This window comes from Hemibagrus wyckioides, linkage group LG11 (assembly GCF_019097595.1).
Source record: "Hemibagrus wyckioides isolate EC202008001 linkage group LG11, SWU_Hwy_1.0, whole genome shotgun sequence".
Classification (NCBI taxonomy): Eukaryota; Metazoa; Chordata; class Actinopteri; order Siluriformes; family Bagridae; genus Hemibagrus; species Hemibagrus wyckioides.
In genome coordinates, this window is record NC_080720.1 from 28,821,233 (window position 1) to 28,843,675 (window position 22,443).

General features: G+C 40.0%; 1 protein-coding gene and 1 long non-coding RNA gene across 4 annotated transcripts in view; one reads left to right on the top strand and one right to left on the bottom strand.

Annotated features, from left to right (window-relative positions):
* Positions 1-5,245: 5,245 nt before the first annotated feature.
* On the bottom strand, positions 5,246-8,324 carry LOC131361874 (uncharacterized). The gene is made up of 3 exons (XR_009206110.1): positions 8,204-8,324; positions 7,982-8,106; positions 5,246-6,313 (listed from the first exon to the last, which is right to left on the bottom strand). It is a non-coding gene; the product is annotated as an uncharacterized LOC131361874 (long non-coding RNA).
* Positions 8,325-8,370: 46 nt separating this feature from the next.
* Positions 8,371-22,443, top strand: part of zeb2b (zinc finger E-box binding homeobox 2b) — a 79,166-nt gene continuing 65,093 nt past the window's right edge. For all 3 annotated transcript variants that reach the window (XM_058403478.1, XM_058403480.1, XM_058403479.1), the window contains exon 1: positions 8,371-8,490. In XM_058403478.1, the coding sequence (XP_058259461.1) occupies positions 8,406-8,490 (85 nt within the window). In that variant the 5' untranslated portion in view covers positions 8,371-8,405. The remainder of the gene's footprint in view (positions 8,491-22,443) is intronic.

Genomic DNA, 22,443 nt, shown 5'->3' on the forward strand with positions numbered 1-22,443 from the left:
GCAACTGTCACTACGGAAGCTGGTGTGTGTGGTGTGTATGTGTGTGTGTGAGAGAGAGAGAGAGAGAGAGAGAGAGAGAGAGAGATTAAATGGAAAGAGTTATAAAACCAGCCCCCAAAATCAAACAACTATAGAAAGCATAAAAACAAAAAATTTCAGTAAGAAAGCAAATAAAAAGATAGATAGATAGATAGATAGATAGATAGATAGATAGATAGATAGATAGATAGATAGATAGATAGATAGATAATAAACAGATAATTAAACAAACTACTACACAGACATACATAAATAAATAAATAAATAAATAAATAAATAAATAAATAAATAAATAAATAAATAAATAAATTCAGGATAAAAAAACAGGACACAGAGATTCATTCATGTTTTTATTCTGACATTTGAAACATTTCATGTTTGTATGGTAATGCAGACGTTACTCCAGATAACAACTTTACACTTCCTACCTTTTTCTCTTCACGTATTTTTTTTCTGTAAACACATACATATGACAACAGAGAAGTAAGAAATTAAAGACTGTGTGGTTGTGACTTGTGTGAATTTAATCCAAAAAAAAATAAAATAAACAAACACACAAAAATAACAACGAAAACAAAAACCAGTAAAATATTAAACTCCAATAAAAAATAAATTAAATTAAAAAAAAAATAATAAATTAATTACTGTGTGTGTGTGTGTGTGTGTGAAGATTAGAGAGACAACCATTATTCCAGTGCTTGATTAATTATTCATCGAAATTAATTTCAAAATGTGATAAGTCATCTTCTTGCATTTTTTTTTTCCAGAGCTTACCTTTTCGAGGTCGTGTGCGGCACACACACACACACACACAAAGACAAAGAAAGATATGCAGTGTGTGTGTGTGAGAAAGAGAGAGAGAGAGAGAGAGAGAGAGAGGTTCTGTCAGAATTAATTGGGTGTGTTTTGTGCTGCTACTCTAGTGGATTTGCTTCAGAAACCTGGAACATCAAAATATTAAAAAACAAACCAACAAAGATTGTGGTTCTTTTGCATCGCCGGAGACTTGACCTCTTTAAAGAGCAAAAAAGAGAGAGAAAGTACTGTCGTTTCCTTCCAATAACAAGTCAGTCCTTCCTCCATTAGTGACCTGATACAATAGCTACGTTTGTGTATGTGTGTGTGTGTGTGTATGTGTCTGTACTGAATGTAGCGACACACTCTCTCCCAGCTCGCTGTAAACCACGCAAACGTCTGACGTGGTTTAGATTTCTTGGGCGCGGCCGAAGCCGAGCGTGTGGAGCGTAAAACGTTTTCGAGAGAGCCTTCAGATCGCACACTCCTCGAGATCACACGTGTGCCGCGTTCTGTAATTGTGCGTCACGTTTTTTTTCCCCCCATTTCCATTTGCTGTGTGTTTGTGTATGTGTGTGTGGGTGCGTGCACAAATCCTGGCAAGCTAAATATGACAGACTTGGTTGTGGTGAGAATAGCACATTCCGTGCTGTGCCTCAGAACACACACACACACACACACACACACGGTCATCCAGAAATCTCCTCATGGATCTCCTCATTAAAATGATCCAGTGTGTCATTCATGACATCAGTGATTCTTTAATGTAGCAGGCATTACTACACACGCGACGTCAGGCGCACGTCTCGGAGCCGTGAACGAGGCCCGGCTGCGTTTTGGCTCGTAAGTGGCAATGTAAATGCACGCGCACAGGTGATAATTATGCAGATGGAATCGGCACTTATAGTCCTCGTGCTGTTGTGGACCAGGCGCTATGTAATGATACCTCACATTAACTGCCCACGCTGTGAGGAAACACGCTGGGGAGGGGGGGGGGCTTTAGTGGAACCTGAAAGGGTCGAACTCATCACGTGGGTTTGATCCTTACTGCTTTTTGCGAATTGAAAATCTGCAGGTTTAATTCACAATTACTGCACAGTGACAGCGTGTTGCTCACGTGATGTTGCTTGACGTCACATTTACATATACATGTTTAGATATTTACATTACACACACACACACACACAAAACCTGAAAAACTCCTATCAATTATGCTTCATGTCATTTTTTACTTGTTTAATTGTTTTCTTTTTCTACTATACAAATTGTCCATTTATTCCGCAGCTGAAAAATAAAATAATTTATTAAATCTTTTTTTTTCAGCTTAATATTTACAACAAAAAAATGTTTTCAGAACTTTTTAGCATTTTATTATATTTCAGTTCAACTTTAGTTTTTTTTTTTAAAACAAGTCATGTTTTTAACCGGACCATTTATTTATTTATTTATTTTCTTTTAATTTATTTATTTATTTATTTATTCATTCATTTATTTATTTATTTATTTATTTGCACAAAACATTTTCTGAAACACGAATATGGTTTTAGGGACTTTTTTTGACTGCTGAATTTTTGAGTTTATTATTAATATTATTATTATTTTTGTTTTTTTTGCAATTTTATTTTACTTTTATTTTATTTTAATTTACTTACATCTTTCTGACTTTTTCTTTACTTAACTTTTTTGTATTTATTTCTATTTTTATTTATCACCAAACTTGACTTTAGGGGTGTTTTTTTCTTATTTTTTTCCAGCTTTCTTTCTACTCTACAACTTTAACATGTTGGTTTTTTTTTTTTTTTTTTTGTTTTTTTACATTTTTACTCCATTTGAACCATTATTTTTTATTCATAAAAAACTTTGACTCTTTTATTTGTCTATTTTTTTGTCCTTTATTTTACTTTTCACTTAAAGGACACTTAAAGAAATCTCTTATAATGATTTACTTATTATATCTTTTTACACCTATGTTTTAAATAATAATAATAATAATAATAATAATAATAATAATAATAATAATACTTTTAGACTTAAAGCACATTTGAAACCAAATGAATCGATGCCTTGACAACGTAGTGTAGTGGCACTAAAACACGTCACAGTCTCTGAAGCAGCCGTGAGTGTGCTATATTCACGTGTAAGCTTAGTTTAAATGACACGTTTCGATGGTGTGCATTAAACTGATCTTCATGCTGCACTAAGAAGCAGATCAGCTCTGATATTCGATGGAAACGTCTGATAACAATAATCAGTATGAAGGTTGTGCGAGTCATAAACACCTGGAAGGAGGAGTTCAGATGAGTTATACTACAAAGAATGTGTGTGTGCAAGAGAGAGAGAGGGTGTGTTCTGTGGGGGTGTGTGACAGTAAGAGGAGAGAAAACACTCAAAGGATGTTCTCATAGACAGGAAATAACTCTCTCTCTCTCTCTTTCTCTCGCTTTCTCTACCACCTGTGTGCTCGGCTCCATCCCCGCTGCAGATGTGAGATTTTCTGGAACTTTCTCATCACTCTCAGCTCCTGGAGCCAACCACACACACACACACACACACATACACACCCTCTGTCATATAAAACACTCCACACAAACATGTCGCCTCATCTCTTACACTCTGCTGCTCCTTTTCCTTTTTCTTGCAGATGAGCCTTGCGTGTTTTTTTTCTCCTCCCCGGCTCACACGCTCTTCGCTTCACGTTGAACTGATCTGACAGTCGTGTCGTTTTGTCTTGTGAGAGTACTTATGGAACTCTCAGCCCTCAGGCACAGCACAGATGAAGCAGATAATAATAGAATATAAGATAATATAATAAGGATTAAATGATTTACTTTAACTTATCCTTCTTTTCCCTTATTCATGTGAGGAACGGTCCATGGGCACGCTCTTAGAACTAGAGCTTTTCCTTTTTCTCTAGTGTGATAATATCGATGCTTTGTACCTTGAATACGCATCTTTAACAGGGAAATTGCATAGTGCCACTTTAATTAGTGTTTAATGTAGTGGTCCGGTTACATACCTTCAATTCTTTTCTGGCATCTGAAACATTACTGCTTGATGCTCATCTGAAGAGTGCAAGTGACTGACGAGACTTTTGTGTAGAGTATTGTTTTTCCCGCAATAGCAATAACACACACGTTTTATATATTGGTATTAATTCAAAAATAAAGATTAGACTAAGAAAGGATCAGTGGATTGTGGCTGTTACATTATGTCTTAGAATTTGATCCAAATTTTGAATAAATAGATATAATTATAGTATATTTTATATATTTTTGTGACTATTAGTTAGTTTGTTTTTTCCCGTTTCTTCATATACAGTATACGCACATAAATGCATGCATGAATGAATGGATGCATGAATGAATGGATGCATGAATGAATGGATGGATGAATAGCATCTTATGGCAGCTCCCGCGTCAAAAGAAAATGTCTAAATGTGTTATGAAAATACACACACGCGCGCGCGCACACATGTACAGAGAGATGAGGGGGCGTCCTGTTTTCCCAATGAAATTAGCGGATGCATTAACCCGGAGGTTGCTGCACAGGTTGGCCGCGGACTCGGAGCCGATTTCACGCTGTATGTAATATTCAGAGCGAAGCAGCGCGAGGGCAACGGCACATTCGGGATGAATGAACCGACAAGTGGTGCTGAGAGCACGCGCGGCGTCAGCGTGGCAGCAGCGGCAGCAGCAGCGCGCGCACATGAAGCACGAGATCATCGTGCAAACTGGGAAGGAAAAGAAAGAAAGAAAGAAAGAAAGAAAGAAAGAAAGAAAGAAAGGAAATGGTGTTTTGCACGGATCATGCGGTTCTTCCTGTAAATAAAGTGCATTTTGCCGTTAGGCTCCCGCGTGACTCCAAACTCTGGAAGCTTCGTGAGTCGCAAATCACATGCACGTGGGCCTATAAATTCCCTATGTAGCTTATTTTAATTTGTTTCCTGAAAACAGACACTAGTGCTACTTCTACTGCTACTACTACTAATGACACATACACACATACATAAATACCCAGGTCACATGTCTCGATGACTCCTCACGCGCTGTGCCTCTCTTTCTTAACTCCACGTGCTACAAAGCCTTTCCCCGGCTGTGCGCGCGCTCCGCTCCGATCTGATTGGCTTTGAACGGAAGCATGGGCTCGAGCGAACGCGCGCTCCCGCAGCCCTGATTGATGATTTAATTATCCATAAACTGGATCTGTAGGTATAGCCAATCACGCCCCTCTCAAGGTGGGGCTCCCCCCCACCTCCTCCTTCTTCTGCCCCCTCCCTAAGCCCCCGGCTCACGCGCACAGGACACTTTTCCAATTTAATAAGTCGCTGATTTTAAAGAAATTTATATAGGATAGATAGATAGATAGATAGATAGATAGATAGATAGATAGATAGATAGATAGATAGATAGATAGATAGATAGATAGATAGATAGATAGATAGATAGATAGATAGATAGATAGAGCAGAAATGTATAATTGTACACTATTAAAACATTAAAAAATAAAAAATATATATTAAATTAATTTAAAAGAAAACTCACTGTCACACCTGGAATCTACTTGCGCGTGCTGGAGAATCCTGACGCTATATTCACATGCACCTTCAAATTGAATTAAAAAAAATAATTGCGCATTCAAGTTAGATAGCAACTATAGATTATTTCAGCATCTTCTTTATTTCACAGGCTGACAGAAAAATCTTCACATTACATCCAACGGTTAGGGGAAAAAATCAGAAACCCAAAAAGTAATTGAATAATATTATTAATAAAAATGTTATATATATATATATAAATATATATGAATAGAATGACCTACCACAGTCCACCGAATTCCTCTCTCATGCTGACAATGGCGCTTTGAGACAAGTCAACAACTCTGGTATGATATTTGATATTTTGCATTATTTTGATTCTTTTAGTGCGGCTTGAACGGACGCGCAACTGTTAAGTCGGAAACTCGTATTGACCACAAATCCTGTCGCGCATGAAGGCAGCACGAGGCACCGCGTTTAAAAGACTAACAGGCTCCGTCCCAAACCGCACACTAAACTACTAAACAGCGTAGAACACAATCAGTGGAAAAATCTTCTAATCTGTGGTTAAAAACTGACGTGCAATCTGGGACGAGGCCAAAGTTATTCAACCAACGAAGACCAAAAAAATATTTAAATTAAAAGGAAAAAAATTCCAATCCTAGTTGTTTGATCCTGATTAGTTTTTAAGAGAAATTAAGAAACAAGAAACGAGTTATGGGACATTATGAAAGTCCAGATTTAACACTAACGTTAGTGGAAATGTGACTTCTTTATAATTTAAAAAAAAAAACGGAAGAAGATGAAGAATAAAAAAGCAACAAACTTCTGACGCTTCCCATGAGATGCGCACTCCTCCATTATCCCTCCGTGTGAAGATAGGTGGCGTGTGTCGTGTGTCTCAGCCACTCTCCCTCTCCCTTGCTCTCTCTCTTTCTCTCTCCTCTGTAGTAGTGCAGAAAAGAAAGACACACACACACACACACACACACACACAGAGAGAGAGAGAGAGAGAGAGAGAGAGAGAGAGAGAGAGAGAGAAATGTCATTAGAAGAGGCGTAACGCGTCAGTCCGTGCGCAGGTTGCTTTCCTGGAGTGGCTGAAAGGGATCAGTCCCAAACCTGAGCGCCAGGAATAACGGTCCTTCCTTCCCGAGCACTTTTTCTTTACTCCCCCTTTTTCCCCCCACACCGAGGCGTTGCTATCGGTTCGCTTAAGGATCCGCTTCGTTTCCACAACCGGCTCGGACACGATACACGCGTAAGGTAGGTGACACTTCTTATATCCATCCTTTCTTCTGTATCACACGTTTGTTTGCTTTTGTTTTGTTTTGTTTTGAAATCACTTATATATACTGGATCTTTTTTTATTACTATTGTTGTATCGTGTATTATTATCCAATTTTGTACGGGACACTTTACCTTTAAACTCACCTGCACAGGTGAAAGCTGAGCGCTTTCTTTAAGATGCAAGACAAATCAAATATCTATGTCATCCTGACATTTCTATCTTTCGTTCTTTCTTTTTTTTTACATTATGTTATGTTTTTTTTTTTTAAGAATCAAAAAGTTACAGCAAATATAAAAAAACATATATATAATTTAAATATAAAAAACACATTCCTTGTTCATACTCATTTTATTGAACGAAACACGGACATTAAAAAAAAATCAATTATTTAGCAAATTACACAAATGACAACACGCTCTTGGTGCCTTGTTGTCTCTTGGTATCATCATGCCACGCGTGGTAAAGGCTAGTTTTTTGGCCAGTGTCATTTTTTTTCTTTCTTTCTTGCATTCTGTCCTTTCCGTTCTTTGCTTTCTTAACTGTATATTTATTTCCCCCAGAAAGTCCAGTGCAAACAAACAGCCAGGCAGATAGCCAGAGATAGCCAGTCACCACAATGACTCAAGATCAATCCAACACATTATATTTACCTTAATATAAAGCATTCAAAAGCGAAGAGGTGCGCGAGCTGACAGGCAAAGTCTTCCATGCGACATGTAATAATAATAATAATAATAATAATAATAATAATAATAAAATAAAATAATAATAATAATAATACTTCCATTTAGCAGAAAACACACTATGAGTAAAGGAACTTGCGCGTAATCTTAGAATTGCGCATTTTATATCACCGCACCAAATCTGACATTATGAAATACTTTATATATATATATATATATATATATATATATATATATATATATATATATATATATATATATTTGAAAGATTTGCATGCTGGATGATTCCCAAAGTCTAGACATTTTATTATTATTTTAAAAATAAATTTTCATTAAAAAAGCAGTCTCTATATTATTTATTCATAATCCGTGTTTATAAAAAGCGGCAATTATTTTAATCCGTGTTTATCATAATGATGTGTGGCTGTGCTGCATGTGGGAACGCGTTCTCCTTTGACCCCTACAGGATAAAGTGCAACAGTTAGTGTGGATATTTGAAACACAGCCGCTTTGGAGATTTAAAGACTGATACAAAGTCATTCTGGTTATTATAGCAGTCGTTATCAGGGTTTTATTTTAACAACACGATGCAAACGCTACTCTTTCCGTTAATCAGTCCGGGAATCATTCGGGACTTACATTGTTGTTGCTTGCTCTCTCTCTCTCTCTCTCTCTCTCTCTCTCTCTCTCTCTACGGTTGCCTCGCGCTCCTCAGTCTTCAGCGTCCCGGTTAATTTTTTATCCACCCGCATTTTTAACCGGTGCTTCCAAACGTAAAAAAAGAGAAAGCGTTCATGCTTGCAAAAAATGTTCATGCATTATTTTAAATGAAAAACAAACAAACAAACAAAAAAACCCCACCACACATACACTCTCTCCCTCTCTCTCTCTCTGTTTGGTCGCTTTAGATCCTCCAGCCTGCCGCCGCTGATTGAAGGGAAGGAAGGAGAGTCGCGTCCATGCGAGCCGCTGTCTGATCCACACACACACCACACCACACCACACACACACACACACACATACACACACGTACACACACACACGTACACACACAAGCCCGTCGATGAGGCAGCAGCAGGAGCAGCAGATCATGGCGGATGGCCCCCGGTGCAAGCGACGGAAGCAAGCCAACCCGAGGAGGAAAAACGGTAAGAGGAAGAAAGAAAAAAAAAGCTGGGAAGTTGAGTGTGAAATTGCCGGTTGTGCTCGGGATCTTAAAAAAAAAAAAACAAGAATGAGAAGAAGGAAAGAAAGGAAAGGGACTCCAGGCTGACGGAGAGCAAGGAGTGCGCCGCGTTATTTATTATTTTTTTATGTTGCGTAGTGTTTATTTTTATTGTTTTTAATTTCCGCTTAAATGTGTGAGAAGTGCACGCGCGATTTGTTGGTGTGTGTGTGTGTGTGTGTTTAAGTGTATGAGTGTGTGTGAAAGGCGATGCGTGTTTGTGGGAGTGTAGTCAGTTCAGGAGGAAAGTTTGGCACTCTTCTTGTCTCTCGCTTTATTTCCCATTAGACTAAAAATACCGTTATTCGCGTTATGCGCGCGCTCTGTCCGACTCGTCGCTCCACTCAAATATCTTTTACAGTACACTCTAGTTCAAATGCTCCATTCTGAAAATATGCATGACACTCCGTACACACTTCTGCACGCTACACTGATCTATACAGCTCTCTTTTATTTCTAAGATATAGACAGTGCACTGTGCATTTTTTTTCTCTCTACCCAGAATAAACAAATACATAAGCACGCGCAATTTATTCCCCTCGCGCAAATGTTGGGATTGGACTCGGTGTGTTGTGGTGTTTTGAAAGCACTTCATTATCTTTCCTCCCTTAGTGCATGTTGTCAATATTAGTGTTGTTTGTAGGGAGGGGTACAGTGTTACTGCCCTTTTGTAGTGCGCGTTTTCTTGGTGGTGCAGGAGTGCACGCGGCGATGTGGCGCAGGAGCTCATACACGACGTGTGGAATTAGCGCGAGTTGTGGCCGGTTTGCGTGGAAAACACACACACACACACACACACACACACACACACACGCAAAAGAACTCGTTCTGGGACGTTTGGCAGTTACAGTATTTCAAATGCGATTTTTTTTTTTTTTTTTTCAGTTTCAATTTAGCACGTGCATGTACGTGCGTGCGTGCTTTTGGTGTGTGTGTGTGTGTGTGTGTGTGTGTGTAGCGTGTGATAGGGATAGAGAGAGAGAGAGAGAGAGAGAGAGAGAGACGAAACCTCGCAAAGGAGAGAGGGCCGTTGCATCTCCCTATTTTTCTAACCTGCTTAAACTGTATTTATGCAAATCCTGCGCGTGCCCTAGGCACTACGGCTACATGACATGGACAAAATTCCCGTGTCATTACTCCATATTGTCCCGTATTGCGTTTGGGATTCGAATTCAAGCACGTAAGAATTTAAACAGCTACAGATTTGTGTTAATTGTGTTTAGGTTGAAGGATCTGAAAGCTTTAAGGATGTTCAGAGCAGAAAAGAAACTGACATTCAAATCCATGTGCATGCGTCAGTGATATCAGTCTCTCGGTGATGATTAACACATGCTCTGATATACTTGAGAGAAGTTTCTTCCCTTTCTTTTGTGTCTTTAAAATGCTTGGAATCAATATAAAGGATTGAGAAGGTGCATGAACTAAGCACGATGAATACACACACACACACACACACACACACACACGTTGTCGTCTATGCGTAAACGAAGGCGTGACAATGTGTTGTGTGTTGAAGATGCGTTGAAACGATGGCCATGTGGCCTCGCTTGGGAATTTCTTTCTCCTAGAGAGAACGAGGAAACATCTCCACTTTGGTCTGATGGAAGTCGTCTGAGTGCGCAGCACAAGAAAAAAATTCCAGCCCTGAATTAACACAAACAGGTTTACGAGTCCAACTCCAGCTGGACACAAATAAACACCAAGAGTTCATCCAATCCAACAGTTTTTTTTGTAGGGTGGAGTGCTGGCAGATGTGTGTGTGTGTGTGTGTTTGTGTGCGAGCTCAGGACATAGACATAGTGGCACAAAAAAAGCCCTCGAGCGGAAATTAAATATTCGATCGCTTGCTGAAGTGACGGGACTGTAACCCGATGTTGTATTTCATAAGCATGCATTACTTGTTCGCCGAGATTTCTCTACTTCTGAAAACTGTTCTCGCTTTGAGGGAAAAAAAGGGTTGTTGAGATGACTGAAATTTTCCTTGCCTTGACATTCCCATGGATGGATATATAGATAGATAGATAGATAGATAGATAGATAGATAGATAGATAGATAGATATGTGGTGTTTTTTGTGAGGGAATCCGGTCATAGTGTGTGCACTGAGACACTGGATTTGTATTCATACATAGCATGCTGGTGAGGAAGCGTCCAATCTTTTAAGACTGTCTCTGCTGAGAGCATCGGGTCAGAGTCAGGACTGAGGAGTCAGATCACAGCTGCCATACATGTCTCTCTCTCTCTCTCTCTCTCTCTCTCTCTCTCTCTCTCTCCAGCTGTTCTGAGCCAGCTGTGAGCATTCATTCACTTTGCTTTGTATATGCATGTGTGTGTGTGTGTGTGTGTGTGTGTGTGTTTAGTCATCTCGTCCTGTAGCGGCGAAAAACGCCACATTCCAAGCTTTCGCAGATTTCCAGACGAATAACCTAAACGCACAGTGACAGCGCAAATCCACTTTAGATCCGCGTGTGGATTATTACAAGTTACAAGACTGGACACGATTTCTATTCTGCACGTCAGGGGAAACCCTGTTATGCGAGTGAAAACACCAGGGAAAGCATGGAGCAGTGACGGAGCAGTGCGTGGAATGCTTGCTCGTGCGCTTAACTTCCTTCCGTGGATGTGAAGCCGTCCTGCAAATCAAGTGCCCCGGTCCATTTCCTGTAACACAAACCCCTATTCATTATCAGTCACTGAACAGCACGCGCTCCTGCCTGCCGAGATGTATCGATTCGATCATTTTTGTAGGGGAAGAGGGGGGGGAGAAGAGAAGTGGAAGCATCTCCGTCGTTAGGAGTCTTAAAGTAAAAGGAAATCGAGATTGAAGGCGGGGTTTTGAAGAAGAAGAAGAAGAGGAAGGGTCGATTTCTTTCTTTTCTGTTAATTCTTTTTTATCAGCCGTAACAATAGCACGTCTCATCTCGTCCCATCCCTCAGCCTAAACATGCTCTGTTATCCTTTTTAAAGGTGCTTTCTGTCTTCCCATCACCTCTGCACTCGTCCTCACATCTCTCCATCCGGGACGGAGGGCGGAGGTCTGGTGCACTCGCACACAGCTGACTGTCAGAGCCAATGGGTTTCATTTACATGTTTATAAGAGCGGCGGCAGGCAGCAGGGACGATGCGGACGCTTCTGCTCAGAAACCACACCACTATCTCTCTACACTACTCTCTCACTCTCTCTCTCTCACTCTCTCACTCTCTCTCTCTTCACCGCACCACACACCACATCGACGTTTGCAGGCGGATTATTTTGTTTAAACGAGTGAAATAATTACAGATGATCGAACGTGTGCCAGGGAGGAATAATCACGCAAAGAGCACAGGATAACGCAACCTGCTCGCACCGTAGCAGTGCACACCGGTCCGAATGCTTCACTGGGCAAACCAAAGAACTGGGTTTTTACACCAAACTAAACTTGATTTATTTTATTTAAAAAAAAAAAAAAATTAAAGTTTTTTTTTTTTTGCATTCGAGTTGAATTTCGGTTATTTATGCAGCATTAACATAAATAAAACGATAAATCAATAATGGGATTAATAAATGGAGAAGAAATCATTTGTAAGATGAGAAGAATTGAAATAAATATATCATGTAAATATTTAATAATGTCGTCAATAAAATTCATTATTTATTATTATTATTAGTATTATTAATAATAATAATATAACTATTTTTGTTAGAAATTAATAATGTTTTTTTTACTCAAGCCAACTTTAATTTTTATTAATAATAAACCATAAATTACTAACAATTCACTCACATCAGGACTTTTCAAGAATCATAAAAATAATAAAAGTTATTTGTGATATCTTGAGAAATCAGATTTTTTTCTTAAACTATGGAAAGCTCTCACACATTCTGGTGCAATAAATAAATAAATAAATAAATAAATAAATAAGTAAATCAACAGCAAACATGAGTGCACTGTATAAAAAAAAATGTGGGAAAAGATCCTAGGGTAAGATCTACAGGTTTCAAGGAAATGAGGTGTCAGTATCAGTGTAATACAACGTGACAACACGTTACGCCTTCACGTGAGCTCAGCGCACGGACGGAATTTAATCGCTTTTTTCCATTTTTTTTTTTCCATTTTTTTTTTTTTTTTTTAAAGAATTCATCAAAAATGATTTTATTCATCTCTGTAAAGATATTCACTCCTGGCAGTGTGTTTGTGTGTAATTGTGTGTATGTGTGTGTGTGTGTGTATGTGAGGGGAGGGGAGGGTTGGACACACAGAGCGGGCAGTGTCAGCTAGCCCTGGACTCGGCACTGCGCGGAACGCCTTAGGTATGATTTCACTTTCGCTCACATCAGTCGTGACCCGAATGCCTTTCATATCTGATCCGCCGCGTCTCTGCCGGTAAACATCCCCCGGGGGCGGAACAAAGAAAAGCAGCCTCTCTTCTTCTTAATCACAACGCGGCCTCTCAGCGCCGGCGCGCCGAATTTACATTTGGAGGCAAAAAAAAAAAAAACAGAAAGGAAAAGAAGGCCCACATGAAAAGCAAAGGGGGGGAAAAGAAGAGCAAAAGAAAGAAAGAAAGAAGGAAAGAAAGAAAGAAAGGGAAAGGGAAGAAGTAAAGGGTGGGCGGTGAGAGCAAAATAACTAAGGTGTTTGTGCGTGTTTGCGGGGCCTCCCCTGGTTACGAGCCTTATATAGGCCTTACTTTACACACAGCACACCCCCACACACACTGATAGTGTTACAAGATGCCATGCTTTTACTATTCATGGCCACTCACGCCTCACAGTTGTGTACATGCATGCATGTGTGTGTGTGTGTGTGTGTGTGTGTGTGTGTGTATATATATCCACAGGTGACAGAGAAAAGTGTGAGTGGATTTTTTTTTTTTTTACAATCATGTGATCCTCATCCTTTTTTTGTAAAGGAAAAAAAAAAATAGGATTAACATCACACCTAACCCTCCCCATCACCCTCACCCCCCCACCCTGAATACTTACTACCCTGCCATCCCTACCAATCCCCCCCCCCCCACCTCCTTCCTCCGGAGCGGCCGGATTTCAGCAGCTTTAGTTCAGCAAACACCTTCGGACACTGAGAGGGAAAGTAAGAGAGAAAGGGAGTTTGCTGAAGGAGCCTTTGTTCGAGGTACAAAGCTGAAGGGTTTACTAGGTAGAGGGATGTTAAAACACGCGCACACACACACACACACACACACAGACACACACACACAGAAAGAGTGGGAAAGAGAGAAAGAAAGCAGTTTCTTCTCTCACTTTTTTCTCCTGCGGTGTCAGAGCATGGAGGCGGGTTTATGTGTTCTCTGATCAGATGTCGATGCACACTTAGAGACAGACAGATAGAGAGACAGACAGACAGACAGAGAGAGAGAGAGAGGCATGAAGAGCAGACGAGAGCTTTCTGGTGGCTTTGCGGATATCCAGCATGTGATTACAGCATCAAATCCTGCTCCATATTCCTAGATTTTCTCCTCCATTCAAACTCTCTCTCTCTCTCTCTCTCTCTCTCTCTTTTATGCATATGATGAAAACTCAAAACTAACTCTTAGCTTTTAGGAATTTTTAGAGAAAAAGACGATGAACATCTCGCGTTCCTCCTGGGCGTACAAACCGGAAAATAAAAGATGTGCCGAAAACTCAGTGAGAAATCTCTACACCTATGGATGAAATGATGAATAACATGAACAGTCCTATAGGATGCATCACGTTAGCAGAGGTGCTAATGAAGCTAACAGGAAAATCCTAGCAGCAAAGAGTAAAAATATATATGTATATACACTACAGCGTGAAAGTATTTTTTATGTTTTTCATGCATGTGCACCAGGCATGAAAGGAAAGAGCGATACAAAAATACGGTATGATGCAGACCAATAGAAATTAAAAAGCAGCTCTGGGGAAGAAGTTAACCATAGCTCCGCCCACTTGTTTCCTATTGGCTCGTGAGTTCACAATTCAAATAATTAAGTGGTATGTCGAAGGGAAAAAACCCACATGTCTTCTTCAGGAAGTATCTAGCTCACGTAGCAAACGAGGCAAAAAATCAGCAGTGCTACGCCGAAACCATAAATATTGGCACCCCTGTTGGTGTTAGTCTTAATACTCCACAGCATCAGTTTGACAGGATGTTTAATAATTCAGTCCCAGGATAAGTTTTAAGACCTTTATACATAGATATTTCAAATTTATTCATTCCATAAGTCCTGAGTTTCACTCCAGACTAAATCTTCTTTTTACTCTTAGAAGTCTCATGCTACCTGCATGTCCTGGGATATATAGCGCAATATCGGAATTCCGACATGGAAAGTCTTCCACCAGGCACCCTGACTTCTTGCAAGTTAGGGGCACGTATTAATTTATTTTTTCTCATCCAGAGCATCAGCACCACCCCTTTTCCTCAACATAAGCGAAGCTGTGAGCATTGAGTGTAGTGAAGTATCCAACATTCCGCATTTTTCCCGGTTGAGTAAGTGCATCATCGGGTACAACTGGCACTGAATAGTGCACAAGCATGCGATTTGGGATGCAGCTTCTCAAAGCAGGGTAGGAATCATCCCTGTGATCACAGTGATCTTATTTCTAAATAAAAATCCAGTTGACAGCACTTAAATCCATGTATACATATACTGTATATATAGATATATATATATATATTAAGTGATTAAGTGATGTCACCATGATGATGTCATAGCAATATAAATGACCGAATACGGAAATGTCTGTGTGTGTGAGTGTCTGTGGTCAGGTTTGAGTGCGGTACTTTTGACGAATGAGTGAGTGTCAGAGAGGAAGTGTGTGTGACAAGTGTGTGTGTGTGTGTGTGTTGTGTCCTGCTGTTGCCTAGCTCTTGAGATTTGACACTTCATATCAACTCTCTGGTTCTGTGATGTTTGCCTGAACCACATCACACTCTTTCAGTGTCTCTGTCTCACACACATACACACACACACACACATATATACACACACACACACACACATACACACAGAATTGAAACATCACTGGACTGGCAAATAATTGCATGCGTTTTGGCACTTTCATTTACGTGCGTACCATGCGACGCTAAGCCGACATGTTTTATGCATTTGGCGAGGAAAAAAAGAAAAGAAAAAAAAAAGTACATTTCCAAATCTCACGCCTCATTTCAGTCTCTCGACGCTGAAAAACCAGGTATTTTGTCGATTCGGTTTTGTTGGTTGTCTATTCAGCACGGGCGTTATGATGTCTTGCCTTGGAATGGGTTGTGAAATGGGAAAAGAAAGAAAGGAAGAATGAAAAAAATTGGATATAAAATAAAACAAACGCATTCTCAAGTGTCAGCTTTCCCATTTGCGGGAAGGCTGGTGTGTGACAGTTTGTGTGTGTGTGTGTGTGTGTGTGTTTCTCAGGTGTAAAAACACTTGAGTCTTAATTCATACACGCAGAGGTGTTTCACAGGTTTGTGATGTATAAATTAGCATGAACGCAGGAGCGGGAGCTGATGGTCATGTTCGACGGGGTGGAGGCTCTCGATAGCTGACAAGGTGGCATGTAAAACGCTCTACTGATGAGAGAGAGAGAGAGAATCTGTATGAAAACAAGTACCTCGTTTGTTTATTTCAAACATCCTTTACCAGGTGTAAGAGAGACAGAAATAGGAGAGAGAGAGAGAGAGAGAGAGAGAGAGACAGAGAGGAAGTGAGACAGAAAAGACCGATGGAGGCAGAGAAATAGAGAGATGGATAGAGAAAGAGACTGATAGGGAGAGACAAAGAGAGAGAGAGAGAGAGAGAGAGAGAGAGAGAGAGAGAGAGAGAGAGAGAGAATATGAGGCAGACAGACTGATCAGTCAATTGAGAGGAAGGGTGAGACAAAGAGAGATAGACAGAGAGGGGAAGAGAAAGAAGTGGAGAAAATGAGTAGAGAGAGGCATACTGAGATAGATAGATAGATAGATAGATAGATAGATAGATAGATAGATAGATAGATAGATAGATAGATAGATAGATAGATAGATAGATAGATAGATAGATAGATAGATAGAAGGGAAAGAGAGATGGAGAGAAGGGGAAAAGATAAAGAGAGTGAGTGGGGAGAGATAGAGACATACTAAGAAAGATGGATGGATGGATGGATGGATAGATAGATAGATAGATAGATAGATAGATAGATAGATAGATAGATAGATAGATAGATAGATAGATAGATAGATAGATAGATATTTTTTCATTTATTTATTTGACACATCCTTTATCAGTGTCAATATTTTTGTGCCACATATATTATCTGACAGAGAATTTTGTCCCAAACCCCACCCTCTTCACTACTTAGTGCACTACTGGGAAAAAAGTTTGGATCCCACACTGAAAACATCAAAGCAACATCAGTTGTAGAAATCCCACAATGCACTGCAAGAACTCTGTGTCCTAGATTAGGCAGCAGGTATACCAGAATACAGTATACCCACAATGCACTTTTGAGGGAATAGTAAATAGGGCACAAGATCTGATATTTGAACACGGGCTCTACTTTTCCTGGCAGATTAGAGGCTGCGTGATGAATTCTGTTCTCATCCTGAGCGTAATTCTTCAGGGTTGGATTTGAATTCATTCGACATGTGAGCAAAATTGTTTTTTTAAATTTTTTTTATTTACCCTGACCGATTAATACCGACGTAAACACGTGAAAACGTGACGGAACGTCGGATTAGAAGGCGATTTAAGAATGATAAAAGCGCAATAGAATTATTTTGCTGCTAAATTGGCGGAGTAATTATGATTTTTAATATTGAGTAGGAAAAAAAAGGGCCGTAATTATCATTTTCGGTGTTATTGTGAATCCCTCTTGGTTAATATAATCGCAGAGAAGTGTGTGTGTGTGTGTGTGTTAGAATTAGAATAGAAATGAACGAGGCTTTTAGATTTAGACGTGAACTCGGATCAGGTGGCTTTTGGTACTAATTGCGGCATTAAACATTTTATTTCCGTGTCCTTGCTAAGCTGCTTTCTCTCTCTCTCTCTCTCTCTCTCTCTTGTTCTTGCACTGCATGTGCAAAGATGTCACCCGTATTTAGAAAAAAAGAGGGTGTTGAAAGCAGTTCTCGGTTTGATCTGCTGAGCACATTTTAGCAAGTCCAGAACACACATACACAACACACACTCACACACACACACACACACACACACACACACAACACACACACGTGAGCATGTACACAGTCATACACAGACCAAGCTCTGATATATGTTTGATTGTCAGGTTGAGGAAGACTTCGGGCAAGGTCACCCTGAACGATCAATAACAGATTGGCAGATTACGCTTCGTGACCAGAGCAACGCGGAGCTCCACGTCCTGAACGCGGACACCATGATGACCACCATTCCGAAACGCTCCTTCAGATATTAGCATGATTGGATTTGGGTTCAGGAATGGAAAATTGTATACTTGAAAATCTTGGAAAATTTACCTAGGCTCTGTCTATACAATTACGCCAACTATGGCTTTAAAAATAAATAAATAAATAAATAAATAAATAAAATGAAGTGCTTCTTTTCATGAGAAAATACACAAATCTATAATATAAAATAAAATATGAAATATAACACACATAAAAAAAAAAAAATAATTATATAATTATAAAAAACATTTACAAAATTCTGAAAATACTTCAGTGAAAACACACTCCAATACACTGCAGGGAAGTAGGTTGTGATAGTGTGACATCAGCAGTTTACATCATTCAACAAAATAACACAATTTTCTCAAACACGAGCACTAATGATGCGGTGGAACATTAAGCTACTGCTTTAACGTTACACTAAAGTTCACAAGAACTAAGTTGGATCAGATTCTTGTGAGCGTTTAATAATACGATAATAAACTAAAAATAAAATTGCAAATATAAAATTGTGATTAAATTCTAAAGTTTTAACGCTAAGAAAAAACCTCAATAAGAACATGAAGGTGACGCTTTTTGTAATATACCTTTTCATGTTCACAATTTTTTTTATTAAGTTAAAATTATTAAAATTATTTTTATTAAAAATAAAAAAACCGTTAATTTCAGCCTTTCTAAAAATAAAAAAAAAAATAAAAATTACCAAAAACATTTAAAAAGATTTGTATTGAAAAGGTTTTTGTAATGCAATTATTTTGATTGTGTGTCAAGAAGAAAATGTTACACACAAAGTTCCACATATTTTTTTAATATATTTTAAGTGAAAAATTTAAATAAATGAATAAATAAATAAATAAATAAAAGAGCTAACATTGTATGCCATAATGCCTTAAAGACCCCATGCAAGGAGAACAACACAGTAACACAGTAACACACACACACACACATTCTCTCAAGCATGTGTTGTGCGTGTCGTCCTTGTGTGTTGTTGTAATGCCTTGTGACTAGGGACGACTTCACGTGCTGTCGTCCCCGTCACCCTGCCGCATCACACCACTGTCACGTGCAAATGTCAAACAAACGCATCCTCAGGTAGTGCCAGCCTAATCACCCCGACAGCCTGTCCTCAGCCTTTCCCAGACACACACACACACACACACATCAATGTATTTAAAGGTGCTGTGATTCTACATAGAGACCATAAGTGTATATACAGTATGTATGTGTGTGTGTGTGTGTTCTTTAGTCCTTCAGCCTGCCCTCCATCTCTCGCTCCCTAACAGAGGAGTCTATGTGCATTATCAGTCTGACGCCTTGTTCCAGAATTCCTCAGATAAACCCTTGTGCACTTTGTTATTCTTACCTACTTAGCCATTTGCAATTAGTCTCTTTTTCTTCAACTGTCCAGTTTCACTTCCTGCCCTAGTCTCAGATCCTGATCCAGACAGGAACTTCTACAGTGATGGTGGTCCTCTACAGTTGTTGCTCATCTTCCTGAAGGTTTGTCGGGTTGTGCGATGCTTTTCTGCTCACCACGGATGTAAAGAGCATTTATACGGGCTCACTCATCAGTAGAGGCTAGAGAAAACGGATTTTTTTTATATTTTACCATCAGAGATGTGATTTGTAGCTCTTGATCTGGATCTGTGTGATTATTAGCCATCGATTAATAGGCATCATCTTGCTGTGACGTGATTAACGTATTAAAATGGAGCGCGGGAACCGACCTGTTCGTGCACCTGGATTTGTTTCTCATTCTTTGTGAAGCATTTTTCTACATTTTATTCCTCTTCTCATTTGCTTTCCTGTCGTTTTGAACAATTCCACCACCACCACCCCTCTCTCTCTCTCTCTCTCTCTCTCTCTCTTTCTCTCAGGGGCTTTAACAGCAGAAAAAAAACACAACAATGGCGTCATTGTTCACTGTCATGTCGATTCAAACACATTTACTGTCAACACCATGACCATCCCTGTCATATCTCTTATCAACCTGCTAGGAACTGCACTTGAATTAGAACCTCAGAAGGTTCCAGTTTGGGGATTTTTTTTTGTATATACGCTTTAAAAAGCTCCCTGCAGAAGCGAGACAGATGTCTCTCCCTCTCACTTTGCTCCGTGTGGCAGGTGTGAGTCTTGCGTTCACTCTGGAAACGAGCCCCATGGTTCCCTCCTGCCTGTTTTTTTTCTTCCCTCTCCCTTTCTCTCTCCCTCTCTCTCTCTCTCTCTCTTTCTGCTGATTGTTTCTTTTACCTTTGTAATTTCTTGCCACAACATCTAGCGATCGGCGGTAAACTGGCAATCACTGAATCTTAAATGTTATTACTGTTCATAATTAGTGATGCCTCTCTGCCTCCTCCTCCTCCTCCTCTCTCTCTTTCTCTCTCTCTCTTGTTCTCTCTGTGTGAGTGGTGGAAGAAGGGAAAAAAAAGAGTATGTCGGAATAATTAAAGTAATGAAATATTCATTTCTACCTTTTCCAGCAGTGGCACAAATGAGGCAGGCGGCGTTAATGTGTGCCACGCTCTGCGTTTTTATTGTAATGGCAGCCGGGCTCGTCTGCAATTAGCCCAGACGCGCTGACAGAGTCGCTATAGCGAGACATGCAGCGAGAGGGGACCCCGACCATCAGACATCACAACCTCCCTGTCTCTTTAACCTTCTGCATGCTTCTAGAAAAGTGTGTATGTGTGTGTGTGTGTCTTCGACGAGGTTACCTTTTCCCGGCGGTGCAAAATCGACTTGACATAACTGTTCATCAGTCTGGGGACTCTCCCCCGAGGTCTTTGCATCAAATCAACGCAGTCAAGCTTCAAGCCAGAATTGGCAGGCCAAAACCTGACAGCAGAGAAAGACAGAGAGAGAGAGAGAGAGAGAGAGAGAGAGAGTGTAAGAGGGGTGAAACGGTGTGTGTGAGATTCTGGAGAGAGCCGGGTCACAGGGCTAATAGGCGTAACGTTAGGACAGTTCTTTCATCTTTCTCTCACTCAAAATAGCCTTTCATTCCTTCTCGTAGTTATTAAGGCACAGTTGAAGCTTTTGTGTGTGTGTGTGTGTGTGTGTGACCTCCTGTTGAGGTTGTAAGATTAAACAGAAAGTGTGTGTGTAGGTGAAAGTTAGTCAGTAGGACAATAGTACTTATGTATGTATGTGTGTGTGTGTGTGTGTGCGTGTGCATGTGCGTGTGTATATGTGTGTGTGTGTGTGTGTGAGAGAGAGAGATGATAATTAGATTTGTATGCAAAAGAAAAGTGTCTTATTGTGTCAGAGGGAAGTGTAAAAGACGTGCAGTTCTGCCTCAGAGCACTTAGCAAGTTTCACGTGGCTCAGCACCTGAGATGCAACATTAACTGCGCGAATCATATAATCATGCAGGTAGCTGGATTCAAGCGCTTAAGGTAGTGATCAAAAACGGGGAGACGTGTGACTTTTTAGAAAGTCGTGGGATTTTCACACAGAGCAGAATGATGTTGGAGGGGGAAAAAAACTGGAAACCTGCAGGTTAATGAGAGACATCAACAGACAGCTTTCAGGAACTTAAATAATCACTCATTACATCCACGGTGAGCAGAAAAGCATTACCACAGGCTGGTGTTTTGTTCTTTTGTTCAGAGATTAGATTCATTTACATTTCTAGCATTTAGCAGAGCACCTTAGAATTTATTTCACTTTAAACTGAGGGTTAACGGCTTTGCTCAGGGGCCCAGCAGTGGCAGCGGGATTCAAACTCACAACCTTCTGATAAGCAGGCCAACACCTTAACCACTGAACAACCACATACCCATGTAGCTAGTGGTTAACATGTTTGTCTCACACCTCCAGGGTTGGAGGTTCGATACCCACCTCCACCCTGTGAGCATAGAGGTTCTCCCAGAGCTTCAGAGGTTTCCTCCAGGTTCTCAGGTTTCCTTCCCTAGTCCAAAGACAAGCATTGTAGACAGATTGTAGGCATCTTTCCTATGGTGCCCTTTGTCCCCTAGGATAGACTCCAGGTTCTTCCCAACTCTGTGTAGGGGACCAGTTTTAAAAAATATGGAGGACTCCTACTCTTCATCTTTAATGAAGATCTGCTAGTACATGAAGATTTTTGATATCAGTTAGAATTGTACACAGACACCTTGCTGGTGTAAAAAGGCAGCCTAAATATATATATACCAGAGAGTGATTTTTTTTTCTCCGGAATATTCCAGTGTAGCGTAGCTTACCGTAGTAAAGTGATAAAACTTTCAGAGCTGCTCCAATTCTGTCTCGGCGACACTCACGAGCATTCAGCGACTTCATTGTACAGCATTCGGGAAATCCTTTAAGAGCAGAGTCGAGGAAAAAGTGAAGCTGCTTAACTCTGGGGTTTCATTAAGCGCCACTCGAACACACTCTCTCTCTCTTTCGCTCTCTTCTTCGCTCTTTCTCTTTCTCTCAAACAAACATGGGAAAAGTCGGTTACTCCAAATACTCTATGGAAGGTTTTTCCATATATTTTTTTTAATTCTCACATCCACATACTAGACTCTTTTTCAGGCC